This window comes from Cydia pomonella, chromosome 15, assembly GCF_033807575.1.
Source record: "Cydia pomonella isolate Wapato2018A chromosome 15, ilCydPomo1, whole genome shotgun sequence".
NCBI classification, from domain to species: domain Eukaryota; kingdom Metazoa; phylum Arthropoda; class Insecta; order Lepidoptera; family Tortricidae; genus Cydia; species Cydia pomonella.
In genome coordinates, this window is record NC_084717.1 from 8,606,350 (window position 1) to 8,627,308 (window position 20,959).

At 39.8% G+C, this 20,959-nt stretch overlaps 1 protein-coding gene and 1 long non-coding RNA gene across 2 annotated transcripts in view; one reads left to right on the top strand and one right to left on the bottom strand.

The window, feature by feature from the left end:
* The window catches only part of LOC133525722 (uncharacterized), a 322,779-nt gene that overhangs the window by 255,983 nt on the left and 45,837 nt on the right, over positions 1-20,959 (bottom strand). The gene's annotated exons all lie outside the window — the stretch shown is intronic.
* LOC133525709 (ribonuclease 3) lies at positions 276-20,076 on the top strand. Its single transcript, XM_061862070.1, has 19 exons — positions 276-1,706; positions 2,067-2,145; positions 2,814-3,015; positions 3,926-4,067; positions 4,804-4,959; positions 5,373-5,593; positions 6,305-6,432; positions 7,314-7,443; positions 8,354-8,519; positions 10,002-10,209; positions 11,314-11,554; positions 12,692-12,912; positions 13,363-13,494; positions 13,930-14,101; positions 15,122-15,303; positions 15,530-15,694; positions 16,529-16,689; positions 17,884-18,029; positions 19,186-20,076. The coding sequence occupies exons 1-19, from the start codon at positions 472-474 to the stop codon at positions 19,584-19,586; spliced, it is 4,488 nt and encodes a 1,495-aa protein (XP_061718054.1). The 5' UTR covers positions 276-471; the 3' UTR covers positions 19,587-20,076.

Consider the following 20,959-nt stretch of genomic DNA (forward strand, 5'->3'; position numbering starts at 1 on the left):
TTTTCAAGTTATCGAACTCATTTTGAAGAAAAAACGCAAAGGTACAATTATTTTAATTACGCCAGGATTTAGTACCTTTATGCCAATTACATCCACACCTTATCAGGTCTGATATCAGACCCGATTTCGGGTCCGAGAAAGAGTATTTTTCCGTTTCACCAAATATCAGCACATCGTTTATAACCTGCTTTGCGTAAGTGCTTCTGTTAGACATCATGTTCAAGATCAAGTAAACCGCGCGGCTGGTCGTCCTAATGCGAATGTGTTCGAGAATTTTATAACCATGGCAACATTTTGAACTGAATGTCAGTGTCACTGTCACACTTCGGTTCGGCAGCAAAAGTGTCAAAATCAAAATAAATGCAAGAAATATAAAAAATTTTTGAATTAGTGAAGGAATTGTTTTTTATAGGTGTAAATATAGAGGGTCTAGCATATGTTAAAATTAAAAATGCGTATTAAGTTATAAAAATGCCTATACCTCCCGTGAATTATAGTGTGCCGCCGCCGCGGCTGAACATGCCCCCGCCGGCGGTGCCTTCGCTGTCCGTGCCACCTCCGTCGGCGCCATTACTGTCTGTGCGTCCACCATCGGCACCTCTCCCAGCGGCGCCCCCGCTGTCTGTGCCACCACCGACGGGCCCCCCGCTTTCCGTGCCTCCACCGACGGCGCCTCCGCTTTCTGTGCCTCCACCGTCAGTGCCGCCTCTGGTGCAGATGTCGATGCCCCCGCCACAGCTCTTCCAACACCCACCACCGTATTCTAGACCTCCTTTACCCCCATTGGACAAGCCTCCACCATTACCAATCACTAACTTGCCTCCACTAAATATACCACCGCCGTCAGTGACGGCGTTTCCTCCTCCTGCAGTGCCACCACCGTTTCCACCGCCTACAGGGGCTGCATTCCACTCTCCAGACTTTTCCAATCCACCTCCAACACTAAAAGATAAATTGGTCAACCCAAATGAATCTAAGTCAGTACAAGACACTCCAACAACATCTAAAGTTAGTGATAGGGTTTATTATGACTCCAAAAACCATTCTTCATCATCAAGATCAAGATATGATTCACCTCCAAGGTATAGAGGTAAAAGTCATGATAGAGAAGGAAGCCATCGCAAATCAAGTCCTACTCATAGTACCTCAAGCTACAGTCGAAGCAGGCACAGCCGGAGTCCTTCAAGACATAGTCACAGAGACAGAGATGACTACAGGGAAAGAGACAGACGTAGAGAGAGCAGCAGAGATAGATGTAGAGAAAGTAGTCACAGAGATAAAGAATTGGAAAAAGAAAGATATTATAGAGAAAAATATGAAAGGGAAAGGATGAGGCATGAGCATGAAAGGCGGCACAGTCCATCCCATTACCGGGATAGCAGTCACAGTAGGAGATCACCTTCTAGGCACAGTCACCGGTCACCTAGTAGACATGGTGGCCGTTCACCCAGTAGGCAGAGCCACAGGTCACCCAGTAGACACAGCCATAGGTCGCCTAGCAGATACAGTCATAGATCACCCAGCAGACACAGCCATAGGTCACCTAGTAGATACAGTCATCGGTCACCCAATAGACATAGTCTCAGGTCACCCAGTAGAGATTCACGTTACCGGAGCCATGCTAGGGATGTATCCCCAAGGTCCCGGCATGAGGCTTTGCCAAAGAAACCACTTACTGACAGAGAGAAGATTCTAGAAGAATACAGGTAAGCTATGAACTTGTATGGTGATACTGTCCCCTTAAAAACTGAGCAGTCTAGAATCATCAATTGCTATCCCTTTGAATAAAGTTTCTACATACTTTCTCAGCTGCTTAAACATTTGCAAATCTTTATTGCCTTTTTCACAGAAGTACTCTTAACTACATAAAATAAAAAAATAAAATAGCCTTTATTTACAGAACAAAGAACAGTAGCACATTATCTCTCTATTATCTCCCATCTTTTGTATTCTTTGTCTGCTTGCCCTTCGGCAAAGGCCTCCTCCAACCTTCTCCACTCTCTCCGATTAATTACTTAATTAAGTTTAATCAATATTGGTAGTATATGTATTTGATTCTTTTTCAGGAAAAATTACTGTCAAACTTCAGAAGACCTAATTGAGAAAATTGAGAAATGGTCCAAAGAAAAACAGGAAGAGGAAGAGGTATACCTTAAATGCGTTTCTTATATATTTTTTTTGGGTAAAAAGTATGAAAAAAAATCCCCGGAGTCGCCACTAGCAACAACTTGGTGGTAACTAGTGAGAATAACTAATTTTTTTGGTTTTGTAGCAGTGGTATTTCACGTGTTTGTGCGCGTTTGACGGATAATGACTTGAGGCAGTTCAATTCAATTCAATTTCAACTTATTAAAAATAACACAAAATGTAACAACACAGGTTAGCCTACGACAATACATTTCTTATAACTAAGGCCCCATACGCACTATGCGGCCAGCCGCGTGCGGTTGCGGCGGACCGCTTAGTGCGTTCAGTATTTATGGTTGCGGTTTCATACATTCTTAACCGTCATGCGGCTGTCCGCACGCGGCTAGCCGCTTAGTGCGTACGTAGCCTAAGGCCCCATACGCACGTAGACATCTCCCCAATGGTTCGGCCCCCTCTCTGTATCCTACACCTACCTACATTATAAAGTTTGTATGAATAGCCACTATATGATATCATAGGTATATTAGGTATCCACATAGCTAACTACATATATTTTTAGTGACAACTATAAATAGTTGAATGCCCAAAAAAGAAGTGTAAATTATCATAATCAGTTGTTTTGATTACCCGTTACATCATACATTTTATATTCATTGATATTTCAGACCCCAAAAATGTGGTACAGGAGCTCTCCAGCAGAATTGTACTATATACCAATTGAAGGGGGTGTGAAGCAAACACCGAAACTAGAGAAGATATGTGATGCATTCTTCACTAAAGTGATTGAAAGAGGAAGGAAAGCTAGACCTGAAGTGGATGAACTGCCCCCCCTGAAAGCGCCAAAGGCAAAAATGTGCAAGCATAGATGTAAGTACAAAACAAAAATATAATATATTTTGTATTTTATATTATACCTACAGACACAATTACGTTTGAAATTTTTTACCTTTTACCATGAGAGTTCAAGTCCTAAGCTCCAGATTGAAATCTTGGACTACTGGATTCATTTTTGTCTAAATAATAAAAAACTGACATTACATAATTATATTACTTAATAAGAACAGGTTTCTTTCTATTCCTGTTATTGTCAGTTACCTTTCTTTCAATTTAAGTAAAATAGATTATGTAGATGCTAAAGAATTCGTATAGGGACCGTGCGCGTTGGAGGGTCTGCCATCTTGTGGCCTGAATCGGAACCATAAACACGTCACGTGTTTTCTTGTGCATAGTAGGTTCTGCCATCTTGTGGGCTACATCGGAACAATAAACATCACATTTACGCCTCGCGCCAAAAATCTGACGGCTCCTGTGCTGCCTCCTACAGTTCATGCACGCTCCCTATAGTCCACTATATTATTTGTGCCGCTTTCAAACAAAGATCCTAGTCACTCAAAAGACAGACACAAATAAAGGATAACTTTCGAGCGAGTTCAAATGTCGAGCTAAATTAGAGCAGAGAGGAGCCGAAGGCAAGGATGCAAAGACTAAGAATAAGGTGGGGCGGAAGTATCTGTACTTACACATCTGTGTGTGAGAAGCGAAATGTTTCCAAAAAGTTAGAAATATTCTCGGAAATTTCACAGAAACTATCAATATGGAAATGGAAAATTTCGATTCCCATACCAAATATATGAGAAGTGTCCGAAATTTTTTAAACATTACCTACCCATTATTAAATTTACACGTGAAGCTATTAGCTCGTAATTCTATGCTTACGCTTGTTTATCATCACCCTGAAGTAATGTAACCCACTGTATATTTTTTGTTATCCATATAGTGGATGAAAAGAGTTCATCGTCGTCATCATCAGAGAGTGAAGAGAGTTTAGACGAAGATGGGCTGCAGGGCTACACGGACCGGATCATGGTGGAACTACAGAGGAAACAGAGCCATCCTAGGAGGCTGCATCCAGAAATGTGGTAGGTTGACATTATTTAATATTTGTTGTTGACTGTTGTTATTATTTCGTCTATTATAGCCTGCTAGCAAAAAATAGGACACACATTAAATGATACATGAACAGAACGGTAATACCATGAAAACTGTCAAAAAACTGTCTCTGCTATGTTCAGCTGAAACCTCAATCGAAATTAAAAACTTTAAGGCTGCGGACTGGACGCACGCGCCCGGCGGGGCGGCAAGCGGCAAATCAAGGCCGTACATACATTCTGTCGAGCCGTCCGCGGCCTAAAAGTAGGTAGTTCACGAACATTCACGAAAGACCGAAAAATCAAAGCCTCTAGACAACCTTTATTATTATATTACTGTACAACATTAATGAGCGCCGCCGGTTAATTTGAAGAACGGGCGAAGTGATTTTAAATAAATAAATAAATATTATAGGACATTATTACACAAATTGACTAAGTCCCACAGTAAGCTCAATAAGGCTTGTGTTGAGGGTACTTAGACGACGATATATATAATATATAATTATTTATAAATACTTAAATACATAGAAAACACCCATGACTCAGGAACAAATATCCATGCTCATCACACGAATAAATGCCCTTACCAGGATTTGAACCCGGGACCATCGGCTTCATAGGCAGGGTCACTACCCACGAGGCCAAACCGGTCGTCGATTTTAAACAACTGAATTAAACAAAGCACTTTGAACTCTACGATATCTCACAATAAAGCACATTTCAGGTTCAACAACACTGGCGAGATGAACGGCGGCCCACTCTGCCGCTGCAGCGCCCGCGCGCGTCGCCACGGCATGCGGCACGGCGTGTACGCGGGCGAGCGGCGCTTCCCGAAGTGCAGGCCCGACCACAGCAACCTCGACAAGCTGTACCATTACAGGCGAGTCTCAACTCTATTGCTGGTGTATTAAAGTGCACAAGAGCTGCAAACAGGGAAACCAAAGTAACGGGAAAAAAATGTGATTCAAGTAAATTAAAACCATTGCTGCAATTTTTAGTCCTGTTGGTTGGTGTCAATGGTCCATCTGGTGGTAAGTCATTATCGTGCCTATGAACTCTTAGAGGTATCACATCGACCCTTTAAAACTCTCCAGTAGAATGCCATACAAAGCGGCACTTAAACAGAAATGTACCATCGTCCGTGACCATTTAGTTGTTAATGTTTGTGTCAAATTAAAACTAATCAAAAAATTTAAATCGTACGATTGTGATGGTGAACGGTTTTTAGGATGTTTAAAATACCTGTACTTTTTTGAGAAACTGTGTGTAATATAACCGTCTATCTGACCACAGGATAACCGTGTCCCCGCCAACCAACTTCCTGATCAAAGCCCCCACCATCATCGGCCACGACGAGCACGAGTTCCTCTTCTCCGGCTTCTCCATGTTCTCCCACTACAGGCTGGCGAAGCTACCCACCTGCAAGGTTATAAGGTTCAATATCGAGTACACGATATTGTACGTCGAGGAACCCGCGCCGCAGAATTTTACTGTGAGGGAGCTGGATTTGTTTGGTGAGTTATGGAATAATAAACCTTAAGGAATTTGCTATATAGTACGAGGTATAGTTATCGACGTGCGAGGTAGTATGGTTCAATATTGCTTACACGATATTGTACTCAATAAAAAAAGATGCAACTTCTGCGGTGGTCTTCAAAGCTAGATTACGCAAGTGGCTTCTTAATCATGTATTTTATTCCGTAAACGAGTTCTACGAACTCCCTATGATATAATTTCTCTAGTCACTATTTGAATGTTTTACTGTAATATTTCAATGTGTATATTAAAATCAAATAATATTTCAATTAATTTTAAATTTGATAAAGAATGTACCTGACATGTAACTTGGCGTTATTAATAAAGTATTTGTATTTGTACGTGAAGGAACCCGCGCCGCAGAACTTTACTGTGAGGGATTTGTTTGGTGGGCTTATGCAATAATACACATTAAGGAATTTAGGTCTTTAATCTATACGACATAACTTCTCATTATTTTGGGCAGTCGTGTAAAAAAACACTAACTGCTGTTGGTGTTTTTTTTTTTTAAATATATGATTATTTTATCACTAAAAAAGGCGGCTGTTTAAAAATAAATCGTCAAATTTGTAAAAAATAGGGAAAATGTATTTAATTTCGCGTCTTTTTTATACGGCCCACATATTGTTTTGCCACAATATCCAATTTATATGTTAACTATAGCGGTGTAATGAATATATGGTTTTCAGAGGACTTCCTGTTCATGGAACTGCTGGAGCTGGTGGACCTGGACTTGGGCAAAGCAACAGAGAACTCGTGCTCGCAATTCCATTTCTTGCCACGTTTCGTGCGGTTCCTGCCTGAGGGTGGTTGCGAGGTATATTATATTTTTTAAACAAATTACAATGGCACAAGGGATAATACATTTTAAGGACATTTATTTTCATTAAGATATCAAAACTGATCAGACAATTTTTGTTTCATACGAATTACGAAATATTAAAATTAGATTTTCAGATAAACCGATCTCACCTATTGAACACATATATTCTTAAATTCACAAAAAAAAGGTAATGCAGGAGAAAAAGCACATTTTTTACATAAAAACCTGGGGATAACGTGGTCTGCTGCGTTACCAATCAAAAAGACGTAATTCGCATTTGTTTGTGTGATGAGCACAGATATTTGTTCTTGAGTCATGGATGTTTTCTATGTATTTAAGTATTTGTATATTATATATATCGTTGTCTGAGTACCCACAACACAAGCCTTCTTGGCTTACCGTGGGACTTAGTCAATTTATGTAAGAGAATGTCGGGTTATTCGCGGATGGTCTAAAACGCAAAATGACTAGTGTAATATTTTGCGTATATCACTTTTAGTCTACATCGCGAACGGTCTAGAACGCAAAATGCCTACATCATTTTCGTCGTTTTATCTTTACATTAGCGATGTCGACGGAGCCCGCTGCCGCGGGGCTCCTATTCTGGGCGGTTTGGCCTTCAGCCATTTAAAGATAACTAACAAACCTAACCTACCTAATGAAATAAAAAAGTGGTCATTTTGCGTTATAGACCGTTCGCGATGTAGACTAAAAGCGATGTAGGTAAAATATTACACTAGTCATTTTGCGTTTTAGACCATCCGCGAATAACCGGAGCGGTTTTGTGAAGTTTTGTGCATTAAAAAAAATGTCTATATGGGTATAACTGCATGAAGCAATATGACACTTACGTTTAACACTTTAAATAATTTTAGGTGTTGTCAATGTGCGAGGTGCTGAAGTATCTTCTAGACCAAAGCGGGCTACTGATTCCCCCCGAGGAGTTGGAGAATTTCCACAGCATGGACCATTACACGTGGCAAAAGTTTGTGGATAGAATTAAAGGTCAGTGAATATAACAATCTACACTGAAGTTCCTTATTGCAATGGATTAAAGTGAAAATGTATACATATTTACGAATTCGATTGCACTAAAATTATATATAGATATTTTATTGATTCCGCCATAAAAATCCGTCTTAATTTATATGTGAAAAGTATGTCCTCAACAATCCCAATTTTTAATTCGACCGAATTAAAATTTAAATTGGGTTAAAACCCTATGGTTCCGAGAATTTGTAAGTGACGTACAAATAATAATAATAATTAAATTCTTTATAGTGCACTACTAAAGAAAACTTCATATTACAAACAGAGACAGGACTTAAATGAGTAGGTAACAACAGGCGGACTAATCGCTATAAAGCAATCTCTTCCAGACAACTTTCAGATAGATTACTAAATATTGGCTGATTATCTTGTCTTGTCTTTCTTATACCTTTGAACGAGCAATTCTTGTATATATCTTGGAAACGGCTCTAACGATTTCGATGAATTTGCTATATGAGTGTTTTCAGGAGCGAAAAATCTATCTAGGTAGTTCTTATCTCTGGCATAACGCGCATTTTTGAGTTTTTAAATGTTTTCCGAGCAAAACTCGGCCTCCAAAATATGAACGTTTATATCCTATTTTTCTGCAACAAATAATATACCGACTAATCGGCCTTTTTTGCCGACTAGTCGCCAAGTAATCGCCGACTACAAATGTGGCCGAATAGTCGACTTTCTCGACTAGTCGGTACATCCCTAGTTAAAAAGCCACATTTCAGGTGTGGTTTGACTCGGTTCTGTTATGTAAATGAGATTTCCCATGCCATTGCCACCATTAACGACGAGCGGATTAGTCTAGCCTAACAAACAATGCATTAAATCTCCTAAGTTTGATTAAATTATTATTTTGTGTTTTGGTACACAGGGATGATAGTGACGTATCCGGGCAAAAAGCCATGCTCGGTGCGCGTGGACCAACTAGACCGCAGTCCGCCGGTCGGAGCCAAGGACACCAAGTCCAAGACCTTCTACCCCGAGATCGTGCACTTCGGCATACGACCCCCACAGCTAAGCTACGCTGGCAACCCGGAGTGAGTACAGACTATACAGACGTACTGAAATAAGAATAAAAAAATATATTTATTTCAAGAATTTGGCATTACTAGAGAAGCAGTACAATGAACCCCACACTAGGGTCGGCCTGTAACATGGGAATCTCAGAGAAGTATCGAAATGGTGCGGTTCTTATTTTAACTAGAATACATTGTTCAAGCTACTATATTATATATAAGATTTTTTTTATTATATGACTAACTATCTGAGTACAAAGACTTTAGTCGGCACAATTTATTTCAAAATAGTCTAACTAAATCAATCCACAATGCAGGCTTCGTCATAGTTGCTACAAGTCAGTTAGAAAGGTCTCAGTAAGTTGTATGTAAGTGGAAGTGTTTATGTGAAGGTATGTGTGTTTCTATGTGAATATGTATGTATGAATATGTGCGTGTGAGAGAAAACAGTAGAAAAGAAAAGTAGCCGTTCAAGTTATTCATCTTTTGGGATCAGACGCAATAGAATATTGACATTTTCTACAGTCATTTCAAAATATCCACTGACTCATCATAACTGATAGTGACATTAGTGACTTACCCAGATAAGGAATACCTATAGGTCAGTGGTTCCCAATGTTGACTGGGTCCTGACCACCTCAGAAACTGCCATTTTTGGGGCCCAACTCTTGGCCTTAAAAAGAAGGCATTAAAATATTGTTGGTAACGCTCAGATTTCCTAGTAGTTTCAGGGCCCACTCAATATTCGCTCGCTATGGGTCGCGACCAATAGTTAGGGAAATGCTGCTATAGGTAGTATGTTAAGTTTGATTTACATCGTGCCGAGACTTGGCAAGCGTCAGGGACGGAATTATGCGTTAGAGGCAGTAAGCTGCATCCCTGGCGCTTGTAAAGTCTCGGCACGCATATGAATCAGGCTTTATACTGTAGTAATGATACTATAGATCATGTCATTCATGAAGACGCGTGCCTTAACTCGTATTGTCACGTCATTAAAGGTTAGATTTGACAAATCTGCGCGTCATCGTGGATGACACGAACTATAATGATAATATACCGTCCCTGGGCGAACTATATTGTTTTTTTATTCTGTAGACTAAAATGACATTTCATGTGGTACTAAGAAATGTCATGTCTTACATATAAAACGTCATTTTAGTCTACGGAATAAAAAAACAGACCTTAGAGTCGTGGTACGTACAGTTAACATTAGCTCTAAGATGTCATTTCCATACTCGGAGATTAAAGATGTTGTCTACTTTGTAGTTGTGAGGATCTATCGGCCAATACGGCCGCCGGTGTAATTTAGACTTATGTCAAGATTATTTGGCTTCTTTCATCCTAGATGGGTGGACCGATTTCAAAACGGATTTCAATTTCAGTGAAACATTTAGAAGTTCTTAGATAGATGTCAAATATTTCAACCCACTGATTGGAGGTGTTATAATTTTGCCGAATGTTTTCAAATTTACATTCATTTTTCAACCACATGCTTTGTTTCAGATATCAAAAAGCTTGGCGTTACTACGTCAAGTACCGGCACCTGATCGCCAACATGGCCAAGCCTTCGTTCAAGGAGCGCCAGAAACTCGCCGCCAAAGAGGCTAAGCTCCAGGAAATGAGGACGCAGAGTAAAATGAAGAGAGATGTCACTGTGGCTATATCTTCGGAGGGCTTCCACACCACCGGCCTCATGTGTGATATAGTTCAGGTAAAAATATATCAACTACTTCATTTAAAAGTTTGTCGTTAAAAAGCCGAAGCTCCAAGAAATGAGTACACCGAGTAAAATGAGGAGAGACGTTATTGTGGCCATATTTTGTGGGGTTCCACAGCATCGGCCTCATGTTGTGAAATAGTTCAGGTAAAACTGTTACTAGATTTATAAGCTAGCAACTAAAGAAGTCAAGCTCCAGGAGATGAGTACTCAGTCGCCATATCTTCAGAAGGCTTTCACACTGCCGGTCTTATGTATCATCACTACACAGAGAAATAATAAATTACGCAAATTGTACTTTGACAAAAATTGACCAAATTTTAGTGTCTAGACACTACAATTAACGGGTATATACTAGTTGTTATAGTGTTCATTTTGTTCGAAAGTGTTAATGGACACTGAAATGAAACCGCGGTAGGACAGAAATACCAACTGGTCGTAACTACCACATTTCCTTCTTCACTACGGAACCCTAGAACATTCTGACTAGGAAACTAATGTTTTACCCCTTTATTCATAAAACTTTACGGGGCTGATTTAGTTAAATTATGTTTTATCCCTTTCTGACAAATACAGAAGTCAAAATGACAGATAAAGACAAACGATTCATAGGTAATTCAGGCCAGTAACGCGTTTATGAATAACGCCACTAGACTTTAAATAAGTACTAAAAAATACACGGGCGTGTTTTCGGTACAAGTTACTTGTTGTCTATGAATGCTACCAGTTAATCAGTGATATAGGGACCGTGCGCGTTGGAGGGTCTGCCATCTTGTGGCCTGAATCGGAACCATACACATGCACATGTACACGTCACATGTTTTCTTGTGCATAGTAGGTTCTGCCATCTTGTGGGCTACATCGGAACAAAAAACATCATATTTACGCCTCGCGCCAAAAATCTGACGGCTCATGTGCAGTTCATGCACGCTCCCTATAGATCGTGTCATTCGTGTCACGTGTCACGACGACGCGCGCCTTGACTTGTATTATCATGTTATTAAAGGTTAAATTTGACAAATCTGCGCGTCATCGTGGATGACACAAACTATATAGGTTCAATAAAGTAACTCTTTTAAATTATTCTTTTATTTTCAGCACGCCATGCTGATCCCAGTATTAGTTCGCCATCTCCGCTTCCACAAATCCCTGGACAGTCTCGAAGAAAAAATGGGTTATGTGTTCAAACAACGAGCATTGCTCCAAACGGCGTTAACCCATCCATCGTATAGGGAAAACTTCGGGACCAATCCTGACCATGCGAGGAATAGTCTTACTAACTGCGGTATAAGGCAGCCAGAGTATGGGGATCGGAGGATACATTATACCAGGAAGAAGGGTGAGTTGAATAATGACCCTTATGACATAGGCAATAGGAATACACCTATCCATTGTATAGAGAAAACTTCGGGACCAAACTTGATCATGCGAGAAATAGTTATACTAATTAGTCTAATTACGAAATAATGTATGGAGATAGGAGAATACATTATACTAGTCTCAAATTATTAGAATCTCTCTAATTATCTAATTAAAAGAATATAATTATTTATATTCCCTTTATTTAATTTATTTTCTTACGTTAGGCTTTTTTGCAATATGCATATAAAAGTAAAATATAAAAACACTTACAAAACAATATAAAAGATATAAACACATTATAAAAAAGTGGCTGTGACATAATTGGACAGACAGACGGACATGACGAATCTATAAGGGTTCCGTTTTTTGCCATTTGGCTACGGAACCCTAAAAACCTAACCTAGGGTGCCGCCAGCAGCGGGGCACGGCCCAAGCTGCCGGTGGTCAGGGCCGCAGAGAGAGGAACCGACGTACTATCCGCGCCGTGTCCGATCACCGCCGTCTGCATCTGACCCTTGATCCAACCACCTAGCGAGTCTCTCAAGGTGTTGGTCGAGACTCTTCGCTATGAGACCGTTCTCTGAAACGACTATCGGGACAATGATCGTCGAATCAACATCCCATATGGCGGTTATCTCGTGAGCCAAGTCTAGGTACTTACTGGACCTGTCCTTCTCGGCTTTCACGGAATCTAATTATTATTATTATAATATTATCTTATCTGTGACCTCATGATCAATCATGAAGTTAAAGATCGCATAGCTGTTTATTTTCAGGATAAGTCATTCGTTATTAAAAGTTCTCTCATGCCCTAGGATCACGACCGTGCATGTTCCATGCGTCATTCTAACTTGAATTCACAGAAAGCAATAGTGAAGTTATTTACGTGAACCGTCAAGCTTTGTAATCCTTGACATTGACTTGAGCGTTTTCTGGTGTTCGAATCTACTAAATGGGGGAATCGTTGTACTGCGTCTCTTGTAATGCACATTTCTTAAAATAAATATATATTTAATTTATTTAAAAATGTGCACTTGATCTAACCTTTGCCTATGATTTGCGAATAGCAACTTTATTATAAATTCAATTGATAACATTTTGTTATCTTTTCCAGGTATCGTAACCCTAATCAATATAATGTCCCGTTTTGGCAAGCACAGCGAAACAGAGTCTGAGATAAAACACAACGAACGACTCGAGTTCTTAGGCGATGCCGTCGTGGAGTTCCTGTCGTCGATACATCTGTTCAGGATGTTCCCTGGCTTGGCAGAAGGCGGTCTGGCAACGTACCGCGCTTCTATAGTGCAGAATCAGCACTTGGCTAAGTTGGCTAAGGTAACTTTTGTGCTTACCATAGGTAATAAAATAATGAGGACGAACGAGTGAAGTTATTAAGCGACGCCTAACTTCTTCGAACTTTTGACGGCATACCCACATGAATCGCGTAAGATTTTTTGATTCATATTTTTTACTAGCTTCTCTTTGTTCCGCATATCATATTATAAATAAATATAGGACATTATTACACATATTGACTAAGTCCCACAGTAAGCTCAATAAGGCTTGTGTTGTAGGTACCCTGACAACGATATATATAATATATAATTATAAATACTTAAATACATTGAAAACACCCATGACTCAGAAACAAATATCCGTGTTCATCACACAAATATATGCTCTTACCAGGATTTGAACCCGGGACCATCAGCTTCATAGGCAGGGTCGTCAAAATAATCATTAAAAAAAATCATATATTCTAGTTAATAATTAGTTTTTGTTTAGAACATCGAGCTGGAGCAGTTCATGCTGTACGCGCACGGCTCGGACCTGTGCCGCGACGTGGTGATGCGGCACGCGATGGCCAACTGCTTTGAGGCGCTCATGGGCGCGCTCTTCTTAGACGGAGCGCTTCAGGTTAGAATAAATTACTATTTGGGCTTTATTCCTACTCGCATAAGGTATAATTTTAGTAAACCAAACTAAGCAAAGCTTTAACTGTGGTTACTAGGTGAAGATATACATACTTGTATAGATAAATACATACCTATATACATAGAAAACACCCATGACTCAGGAACAAATATCTGTGTTCATCACACAAATAAATGCCCTTACCGGGATTCGAACCCGGGACCCTCAGCTTCATAGGCAGGGAACTACCCAAGTACCCATAGGCCAGACCGGTCGGTAAGTAAATCAAGTAAATACTGTGAATAAAGTAAGTCAAGTAAACACTGGCGTAAAGTATGACGTACTTTTTTTTTGGAATTTAATTAAATTAGTTGACGTTCACCCGATCCAAATATTATTTGAAATAATTTTGAATAAGGTTTAATTTCTCCATATCAGGTCGCAGACCGCGTGTTTTCTCTAGCGCTGTGGTACAACGAGTCAGATTTATTAGAAGTTTGGAATAAGGAACGCGCGCACCCGCTGCAAGAGCAAGAGCCGCTCGGCGACCGCAAGTACATCAGGGACTTCAAATTCCTGCAGAAGCTTACAGAGTTCGAGGACTCTATAGGTCAGATTTCAAGGTTTTTCAAAGTATGCTGAGAGCGAATCATTTAGGTTCTTTGGGTTCACTATGTTCATATCAAAGGAGAGTCATATATTTAAAAGACAAAACAAGGGCAAGCTTGTTCCACTCTGTATCTTTAGGTATTTAAATAATAGTAAACAAAATCTACCCTCAAATGGCTCCCTAAGCCTTGAGGGTAGATGAAACATTACATGATCAAATAATGTAGGTTAAAGTCAGGTCGTTCAGTCACAGATCCATGCGGTTTTGTATTTGGTTGGTTAACCAATAAATGTTACTACTACCCGAAAATTTACAAATTGTTTGTTTACTTCTATTTAAATACCTAAAAGTACGGAGATAGGGTAGCTACGGTTTTTATCGGTGTGGTAATGCTGTTACGCATACCCCTGTGCCTAGGGAGGCGTCGGGGGTTATGTTTATGTGGGACCTCCATCTCCTATCCCTTTCTTTTAGCGAGAAACAGGGGAGAAGTCCTACCCATTAAACTCGCGTCATGGGTCCGCGAACATTTTACCATGACGCCCTCCAACTACGAGCTACAGTCTCCACTTACAGATCCGCAAACCAATTAATGCCACACCAGTGGTGGATTTGCAGTGTTGGCCGCCCTAGTTTGGCCCGAGAACTTGTGGCGGGATATTTAATAGTCGACATCTAGCGTCAAGTAGGGGATTATCAGTACCGCTACTTGACACCAGATGTCACGAGTGTCGCGACTGACAAAAAACAATTTACAATTGTAAGCGGAATGAGTTGAAAAAAGAGGTCCGTTCCGGTCAAGTCGGTTATAATATTAACTGAAAATTGTTTGAGCATTACACTTTTCGTTCGTCGCGACATCTATTGTCGAGTAGCAGTACCGATAAATTCGCTATTTGACACTACAACGAAAATAACCCGCTTATTGGTAACAAAACTAATGTATAGAGTTAGCAGTTAACATGGCACATATTGAAGTCCTTATTATATCTTATTATGATGAACGTTTGTGTGACCCAGGGGTCCAGTTCAAGCACATCCGGCTGCTGGCGCGCGCGTTCACGGACCGCTCCGTGGGCTTCACGCACCTCACGCTCGGCTCCAACCAGCGCCTGGAGTTCCTGGGCGACACCGTGCTGCAGCTGGTCGTCTCCGACCGCCTCTACCGGCACTTCCCCGACCACCACGAGGGCCACTTGTCGGTCCGTCATTCACTATATTACGTTAAAGTTACTTGTCTTAGCTTTGTTATTCCATGTCAATGCTCCATAGCGAATCGAAATCATCTCTCTCTATCACTCTTCCGTATTAGTGCAACAATGACAGTTGCGTTTTTTTCGCTACGGAACATTAACGATTGGCACTTTGGCTACACACCCAGGCGTAAATTCATTTTGTAAAAAGTGAATACAATTTTTTTCGTTTCAGTTGCTGCGTTCGTCGCTAGTAAACAACCGCACACAAGCCATGGTATGCGACGACCTGAACATGTCAGAATACGCCATCTATAACAACCCGAAAGCCAAACCCACAACTAAGAAGCACAAGGCTGACCTTCTTGAGGCTTTCCTCGGGGCGCTGTATATCGATAAAGTAAGTACTTAACCTAAGGAAGAAAAAAATATATTTATTGAAAATTTTCATCTTTTACTATCACAATCTTTTAGGAATGACACTATCGTCGAAGTTATAGGAAAAGCAATCGTTTTGATCGCACTTGAATCGATATCGGAACGGTTTGCTGTGCTACGAACGCTTTAGCAATTAAGCTCAAGCTTGAGTAACAATCTTAATTTACAGTAACTTTCTGCGATGTCCTTTTTGCCAAATGTTCTCTTGGCCGAAACACAGGCGGATAATAAAAGGATCTTTTTTCTATATCTATGAGTCAAAAGCGTTTTATTTTCAAATACCGTAAAATTTTGAGTAGGGTCCCAAATCTAATCTATCTAACCTTGAATTTCTCGTAAGTTTATAAAAATCAATGTTGGCCTTACCAGACTGCCTAGCATTACTTCCATTCTCGCGCACGACTCCATATTAGTCCATATATCAAGTGCAACTCAAGTTTGGAGTCACACGCGACAGCGAAAGTCATGTTGAAATTCAAAATTCAAAAAATTATTCTGCAAGTAGGCCTCAAGGGCTCTTTTACAAGTCAATACAACATTTATAGTAACATCATATAGTGACATGAAAAATACATAACAACATTTATAAATACAACAGCCAATACCTGGGTAAACATTACATTATAATAATCTTAAAATAAATAATTAATACAATACAATAGAGATGTATAGTCTCTATGGTTAAAAACACATTAAATCTGGAGATGTAAAAGGTCCCCAATGTCAGAGTAAGAGTTGAGCGGTCAGACTTGATAACAAACCTTGCACATATAAACACACAGTCTATATTTCCCAGAACCTCGACTACTGCCAGGCGTTCTGCAACGCTTGCCTGTTCCCTCGCCTGCAGGAGTTCATCCTTAATCAGGACTGGAACGACCCCAAGAGCAAACTGCAGCAGTGCTGCCTCACGCTGCGGTCCATGGAGGGCGGCGAGCCAGATATACCGCTATACAAGTAATGACTTTTTGTAATTTTACGTTAAGTTTAACGCTTAGCCATATTCTGCGAACTGAATGTGTAGTTTAAACTGTACAACTTTCACAAAGGGACCAATTTTGAAGTTGATTAGCTAGCTGAAGGAGATGTCGCACCCACCTGGTTAAATTTGCCAGCTAATTTGTTGGTTGAATAACAGCCAGCCAAGTCATTTAGCGCAACGCTTAACCAGATGGCCGAACGTAGTGTAGTCATTTAGTTAATTTGGAAATTGAGGAATTTGATGTTTTATTGTAAATATATTTATTATTTATTTTATCTTATTATTTTATTTCTTTAAGTTTTTTTAGGTTACATTTAAATCACTTGGCTGAGTCAATCAGTCGTTTTCAAAGGCTGATTTTCAATACACCAGGTTGTTAAACTTTAAGTGATTTTCAATCTGGCTAACTTAACCAGATGGCTGCGACAGAGACACAGAGAAAAATTAAAGGAAAAGTTTGTTCGACAGATGCACGTATTCGATGATCTAACAAAAACATGTTTTTTTTTTGTCAACATACCTATTTATGTCTTGCAATAGCAAACGAAAAACAGATCACTCAATTGGCTACTTGACAGTTTTTTGTAAATAATGTCCAAACGATCTTGATTTTCCTGAGGATCAAATGTCTATATAGGACTCATGGCATTGGAGCACCACAAAGGTCAGAAATGAGAGTTAAAGTCTGATGCTCGCACTCGACGATTGAGACGCCTCTAACAAAATGATAAAGTAATGTGACGTCACATTACATAAGTCTGTCCTAAATGTATGGAAGATCAAGGAAATTGCCATTTTGACCCTGAAATATTGCGTTTATGTGTATAGTTGTCATACAATTTTTTTAATAAAATGTAAGGAATCGAATGGTACCATTTTCATTTCTATTTTATAAGACAAAAAAAATTTTTTTTAGGAACTTTGGAGCCTTGTATTTTTTTTATAATCTCAACATATTTTTTTAAATACCACTTTCTTATAACGGATGGCTCATTATTTATCCATTTAACTAAATTTTGTTATAATATTCAACATGTGTCAAGTACCCAATTTCTAATGTGTTTTATGCACAGACCTCCACTACAAGATTCACAATTCACAGTCGTAGGCGTCATAGGCGCTCTAATTAAGTATAAGGCAGTGTCTGACAATAATTGGTTCGGTGTCAGGGTGATCGAGTGCCTGGGCCCGACCAACACGCGCGTGTACACGGTGGGCGTGTACTTCCGCGGCGCCCGGTTGGCGGCGGCGCGCGGACACTCCATCCAGGAGGCCGAGATGAACGCGGCCGAGCAGGCGCTGGCCTGCGCCCACGGTAACTTTTAGCTTTACGTTTTTTTGTTCTTGGTTCATTTCGAGCTTTCAAACGTTTCATTCTCATACTATTCGCCTGTGTTTATTTTGTATTTTTAACACGCTTTTATTAGGTCGACCTGTATCATCATCATCATTCGCTTGCCCTTATCCCATTCAGTTGGAGTCGGCGCAGCATGTCTTTTCCTTCCATATCTTTCTGTCACCCGTCATCTCATCGTTCACTCGCGTTCGTTTCATGTCATCTCTCACACAATCCATCCACCGTTTCCTAGGCTTTCCTCTGCCGTTCCTGTATGTGACTATGTAATGGAATCTAAGGTAACTAATTTAACCCATTTTCCAAGGATCGTAACGTCATGAAAATTAGCAGCTGTGTGTAGTTCTGATGACAATACAATAATATGGTACTGTCGAACTGATCTGATGATGGAGCCGGAAGATATAAACTGGAACTTCATGATGGAACATCGTATCATAGTCGTGTTTGCACTTGTGAGAAAGGTCACGTAATGGACTTTGAACACGAAAGCGTATTTTTCTAGTGTTTTTTAAACTATTAATTTATTACATCCCACATATCAGGTGCGCCGCGTCATACGTAGCTGCTAATGCTTACTGTTTCAAATTAGGAAAGCCGGTGGGAATCGTCTTCGGTTAACGCTCCGCCTTTGTCAAATTGGGCAATTAGATTGGGCAACCGAACTGATATTTTAGTTTTTATAAATACAGTTTTAAGGAAATGTACAGGTTTTTAAAGGGTCGGCAACGCGCATATAACACCTCTGGAGTTGCAGGCGTTCATAGACTACGGTGACTGTGCTTTTTTATTGATCAGCAATGTACTGCAAACATTACGAAAAATGACATGACATAACATTGCGAGATACGTGTTTTTTTAAATAGGAAATGCCAAGAATTGTAGACAGTTACTTTAAAAAGCTCGTAACTTGTGTAGTGCTTTAACTTGCGGGCAAAATTATTTTGTATGGTTAAATATTTTCATTGTATTTCTAAGCAAAATTTATCTCAATATACTTCTTAGGTCCTATGCTAACCACCGTTCAAATATTCGCCAGAATTGAATTTACACACTGTATACCACATCTAAAAATGAACAAATATAAATTGTATTACATAATAATCGTTATTTTCAGAGCTCTTTCCTCAATTGGATCATCAGAAGCGAGTGATAGCGAAGAGCATGAAACGAAAGAAGAGATCGGACAGCCCCCAAGAGAGTGCCGCGTCCCACAAGCGTAAACGACTCGAGGACCGCGTACCTAAGGCCTATAGGCTCGACAAACCATCCGATTCCGAATCTGAAGATAGCAGCGGTCTCTCTCTTTCAGAAGACGAGGAAAAGAGCGAGCCTAAGTCAGATGATGACTCTGGACTCGATAGCGACGCTGAATCGATCAGCCAGGACAAGTTGGAGAACGTGCAAGTTAGTAGCTTAGTTAGTGATATGGAGAAAATTAAAGAGGATCTGATAAGGAGGAATGAGTATGACAAGCTCAAAGAGAAGTGTCGGCAATCGGACTCGGATGAAGAGTGAATCTTTTGTAGTTTTATGTTAAGTAGGAACAATGTAATTTGCCCTAAAGGGCGGCTGATAACCTAGTAGATAAAAGGCGATTTACGTGGTACGATTATTATAACAAAAGCAAAAATATACTAAAATTGTGATTTACACGTACGATATTGAGTCTCGAAGGTCTATTATCACCTCGCTTTCGATGAATGAACGACTCCGAGTAAGCTCACTTAGATGCACGCGAACTCGAATGCGAATTTAGTTACACTGCGAACTAGAGGTTACATCCAAATCAACAAAAAGCGAATATTACAGCAACAACAAAATACAATACAACAACAACAATACACAATACAATACAACAACAATACACAATAATATGGTGACAATAACGGTCGTGACACTCAAAATGTCGCACAATAGGTGTGTTGTATCGGCCCGCTACAGTAGACGGGATGAGGTTGGAGCTGGCCCGCACTGTGCAGAGCAACGAGGCAATTCTCTTTCGTATTATGGCATATTAGTCATCCATGCGAGCTTGTGCAAACATGCCTGATGTGCTGCAGAAACGAGGCAGCCTCAACAACATCATGAAATTATTATTATATTGGACGCGCAGGGAACTGACGGTCTATTGCGTAAAACTAGTCCAGACACTGCACAGTTGTTTTTACAATTTTTTAATTCAGTCGACCGATCAAATACCCCAATGTAATGAAACTCGCATGAGAGTTCTCGCCTTAAAATATAACGCGCGAAAGTCAAGTCTTATCGAGTATAATATAATCATAGGCGTGTATGTAGTACTTGCGTGAACAGTTTTGAATTACAATCGCCCGGCGAGTATTATGTAATTGGCCCTTTGTTTTGAATCGCTATTTTATTGGAGAATCTTTTTTTTTTAATGTAAATGGTAAAGACTGAGAAAGGAAGCTAATTGTCCGCTTATATGTGACCGGAAACGGCAAAACATCCCACTTTGTTGCTTGTCATAAGGACGCCTTGACATGTAATTCGGATAATGATACGAGCAAATATCGTCCTTATTGCAAGCGACAAAGTGCGACGTTTTCCCGATTTCGGTCACATTTTTTCAGGCTAATTATATATAGTATAAGGTATTATGTTATTTAATAAGGAAAGCTTTTAAGTTTGACGTCATTACTAGATGCAATAAATTGACTACCAACAACGATCATAGAATGTATAATAGAATATTGAATCATCATTTTCATTATTGACTTAAATTGTGTAAAATCATAAAATAACTATTTACTTAAGTGACACCTAGTGAAAGCTAATATGTAAATACTATTAAGTATATTCTTTATTAATAACACAATTAAAATCATATCAAGACAGATGTCAGATCCACGACGCAGGCTTCGTCAATA

Bases quoted from the DNA above. Each gene is read 5' to 3' on its own strand.
- LOC133525709 (XM_061862070.1), top strand. From the start codon at position 472: ATGCCTATACCTCCCGTGAATTATAGTGTGCCGCCGCCGCGGCTGAAC. The intron at 5,594-6,304 runs GTGAGTTATGGA...TATGGTTTTCAG, and splicing joins GAGGGAGCTGGATTTGTTTG to AGGACTTCCTGTTCATGGAA. The intron at 15,695-16,528 runs GTAAGTACTTAA...TATATTTCCCAG, and splicing joins GGGCGCTGTATATCGATAAA to AACCTCGACTACTGCCAGGC.